This window comes from Eutrigla gurnardus (genome assembly GCF_963514095.1).
Source record: "Eutrigla gurnardus genome assembly, chromosome: 4".
Taxonomy (NCBI): Eukaryota; Metazoa; Chordata; class Actinopteri; order Perciformes; family Triglidae; genus Eutrigla; species Eutrigla gurnardus.
Genome location: NC_139918.1, coordinates 30376462 through 30395426, shown reverse-complemented (window position 1 = coordinate 30395426; position 18965 = coordinate 30376462). Strand labels below are relative to the sequence as shown.

General features: G+C 40.0%; 1 protein-coding gene and 1 long non-coding RNA gene across 3 annotated transcripts in view; one reads left to right on the top strand and one right to left on the bottom strand.

Moving 5' to 3' along the window:
- The window catches only part of LOC311011814, a 15055-nt gene extending 2352 nt beyond the window's left edge, over positions 1-12703 (bottom strand). The window contains exons 1-3 of the long non-coding RNA XR_014596945.1: positions 12568-12703; positions 554-640; positions 251-383 (exon numbers count right to left, since the gene is read on the bottom strand). This is a non-coding gene — a long non-coding RNA (uncharacterized lncRNA). The remainder of the gene's footprint in view (positions 1-250; positions 384-553; positions 641-12567) is intronic.
- Positions 7249-18965, top strand: LOC311011809 (myosin-7-like). 2 transcript variants are annotated; one of them, XM_084006942.1, is made up of 37 exons: positions 7249-7457; positions 7548-7691; positions 7773-7929; positions 8025-8052; positions 8147-8255; positions 8371-8463; positions 8555-8618; positions 9338-9436; positions 9517-9620; positions 9751-9889; positions 10534-10652; positions 10744-10893; positions 10981-11151; positions 11235-11544; positions 11711-11781; positions 12526-12731; positions 12863-12986; positions 13068-13204; positions 13434-13689; positions 13764-14006; positions 14088-14264; positions 14342-14487; positions 14581-14671; positions 14783-15172; positions 15266-15392; positions 15475-15593; positions 15671-15867; positions 15949-16132; positions 16215-16380; positions 16462-16586; positions 16670-16978; positions 17069-17272; positions 17352-17648; positions 17737-17841; positions 17923-18018; positions 18330-18464; positions 18839-18965. In XM_084006942.1, the coding sequence occupies exons 1-37, from the start codon at positions 7257-7259 to the stop codon at positions 18857-18859; spliced, it is 5814 nt and encodes a 1937-aa protein (XP_083863068.1). In that variant the 5' UTR covers positions 7249-7256; the 3' UTR covers positions 18860-18965. The 2 variants fall into 2 exon arrangements, with proteins under 2 accessions (XP_083863068.1, XP_083863067.1); XM_084006941.1 differs by having other exon boundaries at positions 17737-18018.

The following is an 18965-nucleotide window of genomic DNA, read 5'->3' as shown; positions in this document are numbered from 1 at the left end:
CATAAAAACATACATATACTCTATATAATATGGAGAATAAAACAACCTCATCAATTCCCCTTTTAAAACTGCTCAAATAATACTGTAATAACTGCTGTAGTGTGAATAAACATCTACTCATATAATTTTCTTTTCACAAAGTTTGGTATATAATTGCTTTTTTTTACATAAATGTAACTCATAATGTTTCCCTAATTTTGGTTGATTTCAGAGTCGAAAGATCTAGAGTAGTGAAGTTAAAACTACTAACCTTGATTTAACCATTCTTTCTGGTGTGACAAACATCTTCTTCAAAGTCAGACAAAGGAGGACCATTTAAGGTCTTGACAGACACAGATAACCTGGACTCTGTGTATTCAGGGGTAGAGTGCTCCAAGAAGGACCTAATGAATCAAGCACCGTTTTATCAACCAAAGCAGAATTTTTGTAGTCAGAGTACACTGTGGCAAAAACTAACACTATCAGGCTTTCAAATCATCATCACTCTTAACAGATTGGCAGTTTTGCATCCAAAAATAAGTAGACTTCAAAGCTTTAAATTGTCACACGGTACCTTTCCATTATTTTGTCATGTCCTAGTCAATGCTTCATCAGAAGATAAGCAGTACTCAGGATTTGAGTCCATGCAGAGGTCCACAGTCTGAATGAATGGGAAGAAGACAGTGCAAGTGAACAATCACCTCCTTGCCTCCGCCAGAGCTCAAAGGCTCACTCAGAGGTGACCTTTCATGACAACAAAGTCAAATACTAACAATAGCTTTGCTGGCTCCAGTTTCAAACTTAAGTGAAGCAAGGTGCCTCACACCTTCCCTTATGTGCTCACGTGGCTGTGAAAGTCAGAGACACAAGGACTGTGGACAGCTGGGAATGAGACCTTTTAACGGACAGCCTTGAGCCTGGAATAGATTGAGGGATAAGTACAGGAGATGAGAATTCTAGTTTGAAGGCAAGCAGGGATGAGACCTTGTGAGATGTGATTTGAAGGAAGACAGCTGAGGTTCCGGTTGCATTACTGGCCAGCGTGCTTTGTATGATTTCATTGGTACCAGTGAGTTTTGCTGTGTAACACCTGGTTTTAAATTCTGTGCTAGGTAGCTTCAGGTTGATGTGACTCATTGCAAGCAATTTCAAGAGTACAAACTCATCTAGCATTTTTGAGAATGGAAAAAATATGGTATCAAATATTGCTTTGTATATATCATAGACCATACACACTTGTTTTTTTCCCTTGGTCTTATCACCTGTTACTGCTAATCAAAGAAAAAATACAATCCTGTCCTCTCCCTGCGTCGCAAGCTGCCCTTATGCTGTCCTCTGTAGCACCAAGCCCCCAAAGGCAGCCAGCAGGAATTTCACAAGTTATCTTTGTGCTCAAGGATAGATGGAAGAAAACAATGTCACGTTAACAGAAGCAGGCCAAGGGCCCAAGTATAGGTCACAACAATGTGAATTTGTTTCAGTACACATGTTGTGTATGTAAGTTATTTATTGTATTGATATATTGCCTAGGAGAAAAAGTAATCTTTTCAGTCTATAGTGACAAAAACAAAACAAAATCTGAAAATTAACATAAAAATGTAAAAGCCTGATTTAACAAATACAATTCCCTGTGAAGACCCTGCAGTTGTACAATTCATTGTTGTTTCTGTCTGTAATTAATTTAAATCCATTAATTAATCTATTAATTATAATCAAAATTATAATTAAATACACGATTGATTTATTTTAAAATACCTTTGTTTGATCTGCGCTTGAGCTGAAAACCAGTAAAAAACCCAACAAAAACAGTGAAGTCACTGACTTTATTATGAAAGAAATAATCTTTATGATTATAAATACTGCACATATAAAAGATAGCATCATCTGCAAAACCTAAAATGTCCAAAGCTAACATGTTGTCCCTTAAAATCTTTTCAGACCAAACACTGATTAGTTGTGCAAAAAAATCAAATGTCAATTTAATAATTTGAATGCAATTATCACTATGAGGCTATCCACACCGAATCCAAACTAAACTAAACTAAACAAATCCCACTGCTCTTTTTCTGTTCATGGCCTTTTCTGATTTCTGTGAATTTCAGATACAGAAAAAGAAACAAGCCAACCAATAAAATAATGACTTGTTCTCATGCAATCAATAGATACTTTTGGTGATCAATGTCATAATTCTGTTCATACTACTGAATATTAGTAAATCAAAGAAAAGGTTGCACCATCACACAGTCAATTCATAAGTCTTGTTACACTCCAGTGTGAAAAGGCCTTTATCCTGATGGTTGTCAAATGCTGTAATTATAAATAATTTACAGCAATGTATGTTTTCCTATGCCAAACTTAAAAAAAACTATTTAAGTTACTTAAAGTTCTAAAAAAACAAAAAACTGTAGAGCACTTTTTAAAATATCTTATGACTTGACAAAAAAATCTTGACGCAATGAGGCAATCAAAGGTCTAGTGTCCAATTCAATTGATCTACTAGGACAGGTTGGAAAACTGGGTGGGGCTCTCAGGCACAGTCTTAAACTGGTTCAAGTCATATCTACAAGATAGGAACTATTCTGTTTCCATTGGCGACTTTGTATCAGAACCTACCAATGTAACGTGTGGAGTCCCCCAAGGTTCAATCTTGGGGCCAACTTTATTCAACATCTACATGCTCCCACTAGGACAAATCATGCAAAATAATAACATTGACCACCATTGCTATGCCGATGACACCCAAATCTATGTAGCACTATCACCAAACGACTATCGCCCCATAGATCTTCTGTGCCAGTGCATTGAGCAAGTCAAAGACTGGATGTGCCAAAACTTACTACAAGTAAATGAGGACAAAACTGAGATAATTGTTTTTGGTGCTAAAAAAGAAAGGTTTAAAGTAGGGCTGTCAAAGTTAACGCGTTAATAACGCGTTAACGCAACATCCTCTTAACGCCGTTAATTTTTTTAACGCGCGATTAACGCTCGGTATTTAAAAAAAAAAAACGCGCATTGTATGATTTATGGCCGTCGGTGGCACCTGTAGTCTTGATCCAGAGGGAAGGTACGTGTCAACAGGCAGCGGTGTTTCCCCGCGTCCCATTCATTGTCTATGTGAAAAGCCGTGCAATGCATTCTGGTAGCGTCGCGGCGAATGTCGAGAGACGGCGCGCGAGTTGGCCGCTCCTCATTTGCCTAAAGTATAAATCGAATCTACTTTATGCTAATCAGAGGCGCCGGGCTCGACTCGCCGCCTCGCGAACGCTCGCAAAAAGTTGTTGTTTAAAGGAGAGCGCCTGTCAATCATCCTCTAGTGGCAGCCCACCAAGCCTGCAATACTGGGAAGCGGCGCGTCCACACGCGTTTAAAATCGATTTGTGAACGGCAAATTCACCTTCAAAAGACTGCCGGATGGTTCAGTCGATAAGACCAAAGTCATCTGCGCGTACTGTGGGTATGAAATGAGCTACCATAGCAATACGTCCAGTCTGAGATATCACTTGCAAGCCAATGCACTTATACTGTACTTATCTCCTGTTACACTATCTCCTGTGACATGTTCACTTTAATTGTTTGTGATATATTCTTATAACCCTGTTTTGATCCCATGTTTTGGTAAGGGGATATTTGAAGTGTTAAATAAACATTTTCATAAATCAAGTATATTTGCCCTTATGTTGTTAAAAGTATTAAGAATATGAAAAAAATACATTAAGGTACATTTAGAAGAAGAAAAAAAAATGTGCCAAAAAATGCGATTAATTTGCGATTAATCGCGAGTTAACTATGGACAAAATGCGATTAATCGCGATTAAAAAAATCAAACTTTTGACAGCCCTAGTTTAAAGTAATTCAACACCTTCACTCTCTGTCCCTGAAAACCTCAAACAAAGCCAGAAATCTTGGGGTTATTATGGATTCTGATTTACATTTCGACAGTCACGTTAAATCAGTAACAAAATCAGCCTACTATCACCTAAAAAATGTAGCAAGACTTAGAGGGCTCATGTCAGCTCAAGACTTAGAAAAACTTGTACATGCCTTTATTACTAGTAGGCTAGACTACTGTAATGGTCTCCTTGCAGGTCTTCCAAAAAAAACTGTCAGGCAGCTACAGCTTGTTCAGAACGCTGCTGCTAGAGTTCTTACAAAGACCAAAAAATGTGAGCACATTACACCAATTCTTAAATCCTTACATTGGCTCCCTGTATGTCAGAGGATTGATTTCAAAATCCTCCTGCTCACATATAAATCACTACATGGTCTAGGACCGAAGTATATCACTGATATGCTCCCACTACATAAGCCTTCTAGACCACTAAGATCTTCTGAGACCAATCTGTTAGTGATTCCCAGAGTAAACAACAATCACGGGAGAGCATCATTTAGTCACTATGCAACAAATGGCTGGAATAAACTTCCTGAAGATGTAAGACTTGCCCCAACTCTGACCACTTTTAAAACTAGACTGAAAACTGTTATGTTCACCATAGCTTTCTGCTAAATCTTTTAATGTCTGCACTGTTTTTAATTATTGCAAATATGTTTTTATTCTCCTTTCTTTCTGTAATGCATTTTTAAATTTTTTATTATTTTCTTTTTAATTCTTCTATTTTTTTCTTTTCTTCTCACTTTGTTTTATGATGTGAAGCACTTTGAGTCTGCCTTGTGTATGAAATGTGCTATACAAATAAAGTTGCCTTGCCTTGCCTTACTAATATTCCAGGCAATTATGCTGCATTCATTGATGACATTAGAAAACAAGGTTATATCAATCTACATACAGGCCAGGTAAACCGTTCTACCAATAACGACAGGTGTTAGTTACCTTGCACGGCAGCTGGATATCACACTTTGAAAAATTAAAATGATCTGGGGCGTCAGGTTAACATGTTAGCATACTGAATGCCACCAGACGTTTACACTATTCCTGAAGGTAATGGATCTTCCCCAAAACAAGGAAAATATGCTTGTGTTAGATCAGAAGATTCATATCATTCATGTTTGTTTGGTAAATATGGAGCTGTATTTTGTTTTTTCTTGGACAGAGCGAGGCTAGCCATTTCCCTCCGTTTAGAGTCTTTGTGCTATGCTAAGCTAATGGGCTACTGCCTATACCTTCCTAGTTAACCAGTTGATATGAGAGTGGTGTCAACCTTCTTATCTAACTTCACCAGGAGAAAGGAGAAAAAGTAACCTTTCTTGACCTTTCTTTTAAGAATGTTCTTACTCTACTTTCCGTAACATTATTACAAATGGCAATATAATCAATCAGCTTATATACTTTCTACTTTGATTTGTTTTGGTTTCATTCTCTATTTCATGTAATGTATAAATCTAAACCACAATGTTGGATGCTTCCTAACAATAGTCTTTCTCTCGCCACATCCAGTTGCCTTGATTAGCCCATGAGCTGATAAGGACTGTGGGTATCTTAGATGGTATCAGTATCAGTATCAGCGTCCCAGGAGAGAACTGTCAGCTTCTACATTTATGGTTATCAAATATTTCAGTCGTCTCCCTGCCAATCTTATATATGAAGCACACAGCCTTTTGACTCCAAGAGTCCATGTGCCCCCCAGTCCTGGTCCAGGTCACTGAAAAGTGCCCATCTCAAAGTACCTCAAGTAACTTACATTTCATATGAAAGGAACATGTGTTAGATTGCATAGTGTGTGTACATTTCTATTGGTGGTAAAGAAGGGGAAACGATGCCAAGTGACGCAGGCTGGACAGACTTATGTCTCTGGCCAGTGAGTGATGTAATGGGATCTCACAGCTGTGACCTTGGCCTTGTCTTCGTCTGTCGACAACAGCTGCAGCTCTTTATTCTCCCTCTTGAAATGTATTTCACACCATGTCACTTGACAGACTATTGTTGAACTTTAGATCTCAAATGTTTGATGTCCCATAAATCCTGCCAGCCTGCAAGCCTACTTTATTTAGTTTAAACAAAGATGCACAATCTGATAAAAATCCACGCAATAACCGATAAAGCATCCTCATAAAGCAGCAGTGGGTCTATCTTCTCAGCGACAATGATGATAAGTGCCGTTTTTGAGCATGCTTGTTAATGTATTGATACAGGGGAGTAATTAACATAACATTACCACCAAATGTTGCAGCTGGAAAGGGATTTTTCTACTCGATTAACAATAATCATGCCTGTAAAATTGAAGCATTGATTCAAGTTCAGAATAAGCAACAAAGTGTAAAAGTAAATACTACATTATGAAATGTCCAGCTTTAATTTAATTTTAGTTAATTTTTTTTTTTTTCATACACTTCTGTGATGTTGATAATTATTCTAAAACGGCGTCATATAAACAAGACAATGACCTGACAGATTGCAGCTCATCCCTGATCCCCCACCTCCTGACGTGCCCCCTTTCTTTGCCTTGTCCAGACTACTGTATTAGCCTGTTGTTCACAAGGTGAGAGCAACAAATAGAAACCCTGGGCTATACCCAATTTGGAAAATGCTTATTGTGACAGGCAACCTGGATGCCATTTCTCTGATATGCATCCCCATATTTGGTTAACTGTCAACCTTTATTAATGGGGAGGCAGCCTGGTGTCAGCCACTGGATCCATCATTTCATTTGACAAAGGTTGACGGTCAAAGGTAAGAAAACATCCACTCAAATGAGAAACTTCTACGTTGTTTGTTTAAGATCTGGATTTACTACCAGCTATATATGGAGACAGTTTGTGGTGCTGCATTTTGTAAGAGGGTTGTGATACATTTTGGGGCTAGAAGATTCACTGTGTTTTTTTTTTTTTTTACTTTTCATTTATTTTGTTAAGTTATGACAAAATATGACATTTGGTTTTCTTCTGCTTCTACTGAATGTAAATAGTACAGATCCTGATTTGCTGTGGTGTGAAACCTCAGGTAAAAGTAAAGATTTTCTTTATCATGGAGTACAACAGTTAACAAAATTATTAAGCATCTTGCTTTTCTGTTGACACATGCATGTCAGCTATGAATCAATGCCTTTTCTCATTCTGCCACTATGGGGTTGTCGTTATTGGTTATCAAAAAGGCTGACATATCTAATTTTAACCACATGCATGTCTATAACTCTAACTTTAGGGGGTGCATCCATTTATTAAAAGGTCAAAGATAAAACGTTTTGAATAGTACATGTACATTGACAGGACAATGATTATAAATATTATTTTGTACATTTCCCACTTTCATTATGTAAAAAAAAAAATGTTTTAACAAAAGAAAAAGACAAGCAGTAACAGCCGTTTTATTTTCAGGTTGAAAAATGGGTGACGCCCTCATGGCAGAGTTTGGGCCCGCTGCTTCTTTTCTTAGGAAGTCAGATAAGGAGCGTCTAGAAGCACAAACTCGTATATTTGACATGAAGAAGGAGTGCTTCGTTCCCGACCCCGAGGTTGAATACGTCAAAGCTTCCGTCACTAGTCGTGACGGTGACAAAGTCACCGTTAATACTGAATTTGGAAAGGTATAGACATCATATGAATTCAGTTCAGTTCAAATGTATGCTCATACTTGTTCTGAACTTTGTTCAATACTGTGTTATCTCTTTCTGCAGACTGTCACAGTGAAGGAGTGTGATGTACACCCTCAGAACCCGCCAAAGTTTGATAAAATTGAAGACATGGCGATGTTCACCTTCCTCCATGAGCCCGCTGTCCTGTTTAACCTCAAAGAGCGTTACGCAGCGTGGATGATTTATGTAAGATCATTGCCTGATGTGTAACTCTCCTAATAAGACATCGCAGCATCTGAAACCACTAACCCTCTCATTATCCAACAGACCTACTCTGGGCTCTTCTGTGTGACTGTCAACCCCTACAAGGGGCTGCCTGTCTACAACAAGGAGGTGGTTGTTGCCTACAGAGGAAAGAAGAGGGCTGAAGCTCCTCCTCACATCTTCTCCATCTCAGACAATGGCTACCAGTACATGCTGTCAGGTAAATTATATATATTATTCTTCATTTTCTTTAAATATATAACCCTGACATGATTCCATTTTTAATGATAATTTGAAAATCTCTCTTGCTATCAGACAGAGAAAACCAGTCAATCCTTATCACGTAAGTCACACAGCCAAAAGGAAAAAAGAAAATCTCTTTAGTGGTTAACGGTCATCAGTCTTGGACTAAAATGTTCTGTGTCTCTGCCATTCAGCGGAGAATCCGGGGCTGGAAAGACTGTCAACACCAAGCGTGTCATTCAGTACTTTGCCAGCATCGCTGCTGCCCCTGGTTTGAAGAAAGATGCAGCTTCTGAAAAGAAGGTACATATTATTCCAAATATTAATGATAACTAATTTAGAAAATTTTAAAGTAAGCTTGTAAATCAAGTATTTCCAAAATCGGCTGAAAAGCTTAAGGTTGTATTATAAAATTCAGGGTACCCTGGAGGATCAAATCATCCAGGCTAACCCTGCGTTGGAGGCCTTTGGGAATGCCAAGACCATCAGGAATGACAACTCCTCTAGATTTGTAAGTAACTGCATGACCGCTACTTTGATTTTCACTGATATAGTCATTTTTTCTTATTAGTAATATCAATGAGCACTTCTTTCCCTCTCAGGGTAAATTCATCAGAATTCATTTTGACAACCGAGGAAAGCTGGCCTCTGCTGACATTGAGACGTGTAAGTAAAAACTAAATCCATCTAGGGCTCCTGTTATTTGTAGTGATGCATAGTGCTGGAGGCAATCCCAAGCATGTGAGAGGTAGAGCACACCATGAACAGGATTCCAGTCTATCAAACACATCATCGTAGGAACATGCACATTTACAGTCATAGTCACGTTGACTTTTTATTTTTTTTGAAAATGTGTCATTTCTGTATAGACCTGTTGAATTTGTATTGTTGCATGAAGGGCAATCATACACCTACAGCAAATAACAATATACTGGAATGAGGGTGATTATTAGCGCCGATATTCAGCATTTTTATGGTCATCAGTGATTTTTTAAGCTGATAAAATAATTGAATTTTAAAATGCACTACTTTGTCTCTGATGCAGTTGCAGTCACTTATCTTTGGTCTTTATTTTTACTTTATAAAACTTCATGGAAGTATGTTATTTTTGTTTGTTTGTTTATTTTTCAGTTTCATAATAAAGCTGCTGATAGGTCCCTGCACGTTTTGTGTTCAGGTCATGTTGTAAGGATCTGTGAATTCAATGGAATGGAAAAAGGAATTTGAACACAATTTGGACACCTTTTGCCATTTTTTTTTTACTGCAGACAAATATCAGTTATCAGACTCTGGATTAATGATAACCTCTATCGGCCCTGAAAAAGCCAGATCAGTCAACCCTTAACTGGAACACAATAACATCAGATGTATTTTACCTCTCACAGACCTTCTGGAAAAGTCTCGCGTGACCTATCAGCTCAAAGCTGAGAGGGACTACCACATCTTCTACCAGATCCTGTCTCAGCAAAAGCCTGAACTTCTGGGTAAGTGTACAATCTGCATGTTATGTATGGTTATTACTCTGCTATATCACATATTGTATAAATATTGTTTTCCCCCCCAGAAATGTTGCTCATCACCAACAATCCCTTTGACTACGCCTTCATCTCCCAAGGAGAGACAACAGTAGCCTCCATCAATGACTCTGAAGAGCTGATGGCCACTGATGTGAGATGGATATTCCATTCACAACAGCATACAATTTTTAATATACATATTATATTAAATTATTTAATTATATATATATATATATATATATTTTCTTTTTTAAATTTATTTTTTTATTTTTTTTATTCAGGAAGCCTTCGATGTGCTGGGCTTCACTCAAGAAGAGAAAAACAGTATTTACAAGCTGACTGGTGCCATCATGCACTATGGTAACACGAAGTTCAAGCAGAAGCAGCGAGAAGAGCAGGCAGAGGCCGACGGCACTGAAGGTGAGAGGTTGTCCTATGTCAATCATCGTAATTGTTACGACTTTTATGATTGGTCTGGATTTTCATATACACACTCCAGTTTATTTATGCTATGGTCATTTTGGAGAATGTAGTTTATGTTTCTGTTGAAATGGTATTTAGCCTAATCTCACTGATGAAATGGGGTACAAAATAAAATAACACACGGTGAGGATGTATTGCAGGATAAGTGTATTAGACTGCATTAGTTTCAGCTAGTTGCACATAATAAACTGACATCTAAATGTGTATCTTTATAAAATGTTTTAGTTCTTGCTCCAAACATTTTTGCATTTGCTGCATTGAAACAAAAGAATTGAAAACAAATGCAAACTAATGAAAGCGAAATTGTGAGGGCAGTTGGCAGACCGTCCCACCCTTTTGGTCTAAACAACTACAGCTGAGTCACTACAAGCTGCAATTAACAAGATTGTAATGTAAAAATGGAATTCCTTGGAATAGCCACCATTTTACAGAACTGAACAAAAAGCTTGTCATTCCTGACCATGATGTTTGTCACTGGTCTATACTGTAAGTGTGTCAAAAAGGCATAAACAGAATGACAATGAAGCTGAAGGAGCAGAGATGTATGTAAATGCCACTAATATATATCTTAACTTTCTCAGTTGCTGACAAAATTGCATATCTGATGGGCCTGAACTCTGCCGACCTCATCAAAGGTCTCCTTCACCCAAGAGTCAAAGTAGGAAACGAGTGGGTGACCAAGGGACAAACTGTCGCTCAGGTAATGACTAGAAGGGAACCTTATGAGGATGGTTTGGTTTATTAAAAAGTTATGTTTTAAAGTTTTTTTAATGTTACTGATTTTCCCCAAGGTGTCCTATGCAGTTAGTGCACTGTCTAAATCAGTGTATGAGAAGATGTTTCTGTGGATGGTGGTGAGGATCAACCAATCCCTGGACACCAAGCAGCCACGCCAGTTCTTCATTGGTGTGCTGGACATCGCTGGATTTGAGATCTTTGATGTAAGTTGGGGATGGTATCCAAAGCTAATAAACATTAGCAACATGTTTGATGAAGTGAATATCTGCTTACTATCAATGTCATTACAGTTCAACACCTTCGAGCAGATGTGCATCAACTTCACCAATGAAAAACTGCAACAGTTTTTCAACCACCACATGTTTGTGCTGGAGCAGGAAGAGTACAAGAAAGAGGGCATTGAATGGACTTTCATAGATTTTGGTATGGACTTGCAGGCCTGTATTGACCTCATTGAAAAGGTGAGACTGGATTATCACATGTTCATGAATACAAATAAATACAAAAGTGGTATTTTATAACAACTTATATGTTGTCCCTTCAGCCCATGGGTATCATGTCCATCCTTGAAGAGGAGTGCATGTTCCCCAAAGCCTCCGATGCCACCTTTAAAGCTAAGCTCTATGACAACCATCTGGGGAAATCTGCCAACTTCCAGAAGCCAAGAATTATCAAAGGAAGACCAGAGGCCCACTTCTCCCTGGTTCACTATGCTGGAACGGTTGACTATAATATCAACAACTGGCTGGTGAAGAACAAGGATCCCCTGAATGAGACCGTTGTGGGACTCTTCCAGAAGTCTAATCTTAAACTGCTATCGACTCTATTTGTTGGGTATGCAGGAGCTGATTCAGGTATGTTGAAACTCACAAGTTGACATTAATGCAAATTAATTAAAATTTACAGCAATGGTTCACAGCGATTAACATCTTGATACAATTTAAATCACTGTACAGATTTGTATGGTTTTCTGTCAGCTAAATTTGACAGAATTCTTATTATTTTTGTACTTTTTTGCAGACAGTGCTACAAAGGGCAAAGGCAGCAAGAAGAAAGGTTCATCCTTCCAAACTGTATCAGCTTTGCACAGGGTAAGATATTTTACTTTTTCACTATTTTCTGTCTAAGCTAGAATGAATGCAATTGTGCATACATTATATATAAGTGCAGGGCCATTGTAATACAGTGTAGACACATTTCCAAGGATATGACTTAATTAGTGAGTACTGTTAACATATCACATTGAATAATTTGGGAGCACATTTAAATTTATAACACAACCAATTTAAAGTTATTGGGCCCTAGTTTCGTGGTGCAGCGCAAGGCGGCGCAGCCGGCGTAATGCAAGTTTCGACCCGCGCAGCCTTGCACACGGTCAGTTTGGCAGTTTGGTGGATCGCCTGCGCCAAGATGGGTGTGGCGGCGCAGCAGGGGGAGGCGTCACAGATTCAGCTTGGCGTAGCGGAAGTTTCGTGGCAAAAAGCCTCGCCGTGACGGATCTTGCACTGAACCTCCCCTAACGCATTAAAGGAGAGGAGAGGAGCTCATTTGATTGGTGAAGATCTGAATCGGCTGTATTAATCCCAGTCCACGCCTCGTCTCCTCCTCGTCTCCCACTCACGCCTTCTTCTCCTCCCTCTTTCCCACTTGCGCGGGTGGGCGAGACGGGAGGTGTGCCTGCGCGAGCCTGCGTGGTGCACGAAACTTGCAAAGTCCAGGCGGACACACCCCGTCGGCGTGGCGCAGGTGCACTGCGTGCTGACTACGCCTAGTCTATGAAACTAGGGCCCATTATGTCTTCTACAATGAAAACACAAAATGTATTATACCTGCAGGAGAACCTGAACAAGCTGATGACCAACTTGAGGTCTACTCACCCTCACTTTGTACGCTGCATCATCCCCAATGAGACCAAGACTCCTGGGGCCATGGAGAACCCTCTGGTGATGCACCAGCTGCGCTGTAACGGTGTGCTGGAAGGCATCAGGATCTGCAGAAAGGGCTTCCCCAACAGGATCCTCTATGGAGATTTCAAACAAAGGTTAGTATGTGATGGTTAAAACCACATTAACATAAAGTTACCAATAAAAACAAACGATTATCGTCAACATTGTTGTGGTGTTTTTTTTATATATATCCTCACAACATGCAAAACATCTGTTGTATCTGAAGATACCGTATTTTGAACCCTAATGCCATTCCCGAGGGACAGTTCATCGACAACAAGAAAGCTGCCGAGAAACTGTTGGGTTCTCTGGATATCGACCACACTCAGTACAAACTGGGGCACACCAAGGTCAGTATTGTATAAAGAAAATAAATTTTGCATAACATCTATATGTGGTATATGACAAACCAATCTGATCCCATGAAAAAGGTGTTCTTCAAAGCTGGACTTCTGGGTCTGCTAGAGGAGATGAGAGACGACCGGTTGGCACTAATCATCACTGGCATTCAAGCCCGGTCACGAGGACTTCTGGCAAGAATTGAATTCCAGAAGATTGTTGAACGCAGGTAACTGCTACGACGGGTTGGCAATCGATTGGTTCTTCAAGCGTTTCGTATGTATGACTTAATGCTGGTCAGCCAGCAGTATAAGAGAGCTGTGTATTTTACTTGAGCATATGTGTACATTACTCTCCTAACACATTCCGTTTCGTTTAAATTGAAAGTTACAAAATAAAATTACTAGATTTCTCCTGTTGGACACAGCTTTAAAGACAATGTGATATGTTGTCTGCAGGGACTCACTACTTGTGATCCAGTGGAACATCCGTGCCTTCATGGGGGTCAAGAATTGGCCCTGGATGAAGATGTACTTCAAGATCAAACCTCTGTTGAAATCAGCAGAGAGTGAGAAGGAGATGGCCAACATGAAGGAAGAATTCCTGAAGCTGAAAGAGGCTTTCGCGAAATCTGAGGCCCGCAAGAAGGAACTTGAAGAAAAAATGGTCACTCTCCTCCAAGAGAAGAACGACCTGCAGCTCCAAGTTCAATCTGTATGTTGAAAAGCACTACAAACAATATTGGAAATCAAACAAAGTTTAACACTGTGGCTTTTAAATAACAACAGGAACAGGATAATCTGGGTGATGCTGAGGAAAGATGTGAGGGACTGATCAAGAGCAAGATTCAGCTGGAGGCAAAAATCAAAGAGCTGACAGAAAGACTGGAGGACGAGGAGGAGATGAACTCTGAACTGACTGCGAAGAAGAGGAAGCTGGAGGACGAGTGCTCTGAGCTGAAGAAAGACATTGATGACTTGGAGTTAACTCTGGCTAAAGTGGAGAAAGAGAAGCACGCCACCGAGAACAAGGTATGACATGAATTAATTACCGTGCGTATCCTCAATGACAATATTGTTTATGTCCTTGATTAAAATGTCCTCTGGCCACAGGTGAAGAACCTGGTTGAGGAGCTGGCTGCTTTGGAAGAAATCATTGCCAAGTTGACCAAGGAAAAGAAAGCCTTACAGGAAGCTCATCAGCAAACACTGGATGATCTGCAGTGTGAAGAAGACAAAGTCAATATTCTGACCAAGGCCAAGACCAAGCTGGAGCAGCAAGTGGATGATGTGAGGATATAAAAGATCAGCTGGATTTATATCTAAAATGAAATAATGACTAACAAGTTATTTATTATGGCCCACAGCTTGAAGGCTCTCTAGAGCAGGAGAAGAAAGTGCGTATGGACCTTGAGAGAGCAAAGCGAAAGCTTGAAGGAGACCTAAAGTTATCTCAAGAGAGTGTCATGGACCTGGAAAATGACAAGCAGCAACTTGAAGAGAGGCTGAAAAAGTAATATGAAGAGTGCACTTGTAAAATCCCAAAAATATTTTAACCATGGCTCAGCTTGTACATATGATTATTTTTTTGTTTTTTTATCTACAGGAAAGATTTTGAAATGAGCCAACTCAATGGTAAAATAGAAGATGAACAAGTGATGAGTGCCCAGCTCCAGAAAAAATTGAAGGAGTTGCAGGTAACAATTTAAATAGGATGCATGCATGAATATGACCGTTTAAGACCGCAATTAATCACAAAAGAAAAACAATAATATTCCATTTACGATTTTGCATTCATTGTGGTCTAGGCCCGCATTGAGGAGCTGGAGGAAGAGCTGGAGGCAGAGCGAGCTGCCCGAGCCAAGGTGGAGAAGCAGAGAGCAGACTTGGCCAGAGAGCTGGAGGAGATCAGTGAGAGGCTGGAGGAGGCTGGTGGAGCAACATCTGTCCAGATTGAGATGAACAAGAAGAGGGAGGCTGAGTTCCAGAAACTCCGGAGAGACCTTGAAGAGGCCACTCTGCAGCATGAATCGACTGCTTCCACACTCAGGAAGAAACAAGCTGACAGTGTGGCCGACCTGGGAGAGCAGATTGATAACCTGCAGAGAGTCAAGCAGAAACTGGAGAAGGAGAAGAGTGAGCTCAGACTGGAGCTGGATGATGTGGTCTCCAATATGGAACATATTGTGAAGACGAAGGTAAATTACTTTGACTCATGGATTCATTAACATTTTATTTTGTTATTGTGGCTATTTGGCTATTTGCCATTTTTAATGCTTTCTTGTTTTCAGAATAATTTGGAGAAAATGTGCAGGTCTCTGGAAGACCAGATGAATGAATACAAAATAAAGGCTGAAGAGGGACAGCGTACAATCAATGACTTCTCCATGCAGAAAGCAAAGCTTCAAACTGAGAATGGTATGTGCCTAACAGTGTGTATTGTTTTCATATCATTAAGTACTCATATTAAGTACTCATTTTATTCTTTAATTAAAATTAGGTGAATTTGCAAGGCGGCTTGAAGAGAAGGATTCCCTGGTGTCTCAATTAACCAGAGGAAAACAGTCCCACACTCAACAGATTGAAGACCTTAAAAGACAGCTAGAGGAGGAAGTGAAGGTAGCAGCCAAATACCAGTGAGAACTTAGTACAGATGATGATACATAAAGATGCACTAAGATATGCTATAATTCCAGGCCAAGAATGCGTTAGCCCATGCCGTGCAGTCTGCTCGTCATGACTGTGACCTGCTCAGGGAGCAGTATGAGGAGGAGCAGGAGGCCAAGGCTGAACTGCAGCGCAGCATGTCCAAGGCCAACTCTGAGGTGGCTCAGTGGAGAACCAAGTACGAAACTGATGCCATCCAGAGAACCGAGGAGCTGGAGGAGGCTAAGTGAGTGAATTCTATTTTCATCCAAACAACAAAATAAGATTTAATAGCAACTAAACCTGAATGAATTTGATCATAATGCAGAAAGAAGCTGGCTCAGCGTCTGCAGGATGCTGAGGAGGCTGTTGAAGCAGTGAACGCTAAATGTTCGTCTCTGGAGAAGACCAAACACAGGCTGCAGAATGAGATTGAAGATCTCATGGTGGACGTGGAGAGGTCGAATGCTGCGGCTGCTGCTCTGGACAAGAAGCAAAGAAACTTTGATAAGGTTGAATTTTAGAAAAAGAGGCATTTTTGCTATTTTTGATTGAGAATTAAAGTATATTGACGTTTATGCATCCATATTTCAGGTGTTGGCAGAATGGAAACAGAAGTATGAAGAGTCTCAAACAGAGTTGGAGAGCTCTCAGAAAGAAGCCAGGTCTCTGAGCACCGAGCTCTTCAAACTGAAGAACTCCTATGAAGAATCTCTTGAACATCTGGAAACCATGAAGCGAGAGAATAAGAATCTGCAGGGTAGGTGTAACACCAGCTTTCGCCTCAATTGTAGAATGCTTCAGTGACTAAACCACTGATAAAGTTACATTGATTTCTCAGAGGAAATATCTGACCTCACTGAGCAAATCGGTGAGAGTGGAAAGAGTATTCATGAGCTTGAGAAGATTCGAAAACAGTTGGACCAAGAGAAGTGTGAGATACAAACAGCTCTGGAGGAAGCAGAGGTATGTCGAGTGACCATATGAACATTTTTTGATAACTGATAATAATGAGTGATATTAACTTTCACTCATACATTTCATGATAGGCCTCACTGGAGCACGAGGAAGGGAAGATTCTCAGAGCCCAGCTCGAGTTCAACCAGATTAAGGCTGAAATTGAGCGCAAGCTGGCTGAGAAAGATGAAGAGATGGAGCAAGCAAAGAGAAACCAACTGCGAATTGTGGACACTCTTCAGAGCTCTCTTGAGGCCGAGACTCGCAGCAGGAACGAGGCTCTCCGTTTGAAGAAGAAGATGGAAGGAGACCTGAATGAGATGGAGATCCAGCTCAGCCAGGCCAACAGGCAGGCAGCTGAGGCCCAGAAACAGCTCAAGGCTGTTCATGCACATCTGAAGGTACGAATGAACTGGTAATTAACAGTTAATATTATCAAATTGCTTTCCTGTAAATTACTCAAAACTAAAATTCTTTATTTCATCTTCAAGGATGCTCAGCTCCAGCTTGATGACTCTCTTCGAGCCAATGATGATCTGAAGGAAAACAACGCCATCATTGAGAGACGCAACAACTTGCTTCAGGCTGAAGTGGAGGAGCTCAGGGCTGCTCTGGAGCAAACTGAGAGATGTCGCAAACTTGCTGAGCAAGAGCTGCTGGATGTTAGTGAAAGAGTGCAGCTACTGCACTCACAGGTAAGATGTAGTCATGCATCTTATTTTTTTAATGTCAATTTATTAAGGATGTCTGTAATCAGACTTTGCATTCCTCCAGAACACCAGTCTGCTAAACCAAAAGAAGAAGCTGGAGGCCGATACATCCCAGCTTCAAACTGAAGTGGAGGAAGCGGTGCAGGAGTGCAGAAACGCTGAAGAGAAGGCCAAGAAGGCCATTACTGATGCTGCCATGATGGCAGAGGAGCTGAAGAAAGAGCAGGACACCAGCGCTCACCTGGAACGTATGAAGAAGAACATGGAGCAAACCATCAAAGACCTGCAGCACCGTCTGGATGAAGCCGAGCAGATCGCCTTGAAGGGAGGCAAGAAGCAGGTGCAGAAGCTGGAGGCCCGGGTGAGTGTACATTATCTGAAAGCAACAATATATTGAAATCAACAAAATTATCAAAATCAAATGTAATGTAAAACCATTCCCTCAACAGATCAGAGAGCTGGAGACTGAAGTAGAGGCTGAACAAAGAAAGTCCAGTGATTCTATCAAGGGAATACGAAAATATGAGAGAAGAATTAAGGAGTTGACCTATCAGGTAAGTTTCAATTCATCTATCAAACTGTGGAACACTGACATTATACTTTCTATCAACACATTTCTTTTTTTTTGTATTCAGACAGAAGAGGATCGTAAGAATCTTGCCCGTCTGCAAGATCTGGTAGACAAGCTGCAGCTAAAGGTCAAATCCTACAAGAGATCTGCAGAGGAAGCTGTAAGTATTCAGTATTTTAGAAAAAGTTTAGAAAAATGTGCTGCATATTCTATATCGTGGCTCATTTCCAGCTCAGTACAGTAAAATGTGATGAAGCCAAAAATAACTTCCTGGCCTCTATGAAATTACTTTGTATCAGCAAAACAATTTAGAGTAGACTGATCAGCCTTTGATAAACCGCAACATAGTTTTTTTTTATATCAGAAGAAACTTAATGCCACGGTGCCTTCAGGAGTATGTTTCAATACATAAGCCATGTTGTTAGTGCAGAAATACTAGGACTTTGCTAAATATGTTTTTCTGTTCTGCAGGAGGAACAGGCCAACAATAATCTCGGCAAGTTTCGTAAAATTCAGCATGAGCTTGATGAAGCTGAAGAGCGAGCCGACATCGCAGAATCTCAGGTCAACAAGCTACGTGCCAAGAGCCGTGATGTGGGGTCAAAGGTCAGTTATCGATTGTCAGTTCTTGTTATTCTTTTTTGTGTTGGGCAAACTACTTGTCACAATTACATTAAATACAGCATCAATGCTGCTCCAATCTGGATGATGTATTACGGTTTATATAACATAACATATAAATCTCAGTATATTCTTAGATTTGGTCCCAACAGAGAAACCACAAAAGGTACTTTTTAGTATATTACTACCAGAATCCATGAATGCTGCCTGTTAAATAGTGTCCAGAACCTTCTAACTAACACGTAGGAAAGTGAATCTACAAAAAGGTTTGATTGTGCCATTGCTTTAAAAATGATAATGAATTAAAAAGATAACCTTTTAAATACCATTTGTTACTTATTTCCCTTCTCTTATTTCAGAAAGGACAGGACGAGGAGTGAAGCTCACGAAATGAATGTGTGTTCCTGAGGCACCTGCAGTCTGAATGATGGTGTTTCCCTAAGCATGTCAGTTGTTCAGTAGAATAAAGTTTATCTGCATCTTAAA

Coding starts and splice junctions, on each gene's coding strand:
- LOC311011809 (XM_084006941.1), top strand. CDS start 7,257: ATGGGTGACGCCCTCATGGCAGAGTTTGGGCCCGCTGCTTCTTTTCTT. Junction 14,488..14,580: donor CTTGAAGAGAGGCTGAAAAA/GTAATATGAAGA, acceptor TTTTATCTACAG/GAAAGATTTTGAAATGAGCC. Junction 18,019..18,329: donor AGAGATCTGCAGAGGAAGCT/GTAAGTATTCAG, acceptor TCTGTTCTGCAG/GAGGAACAGGCCAACAATAA.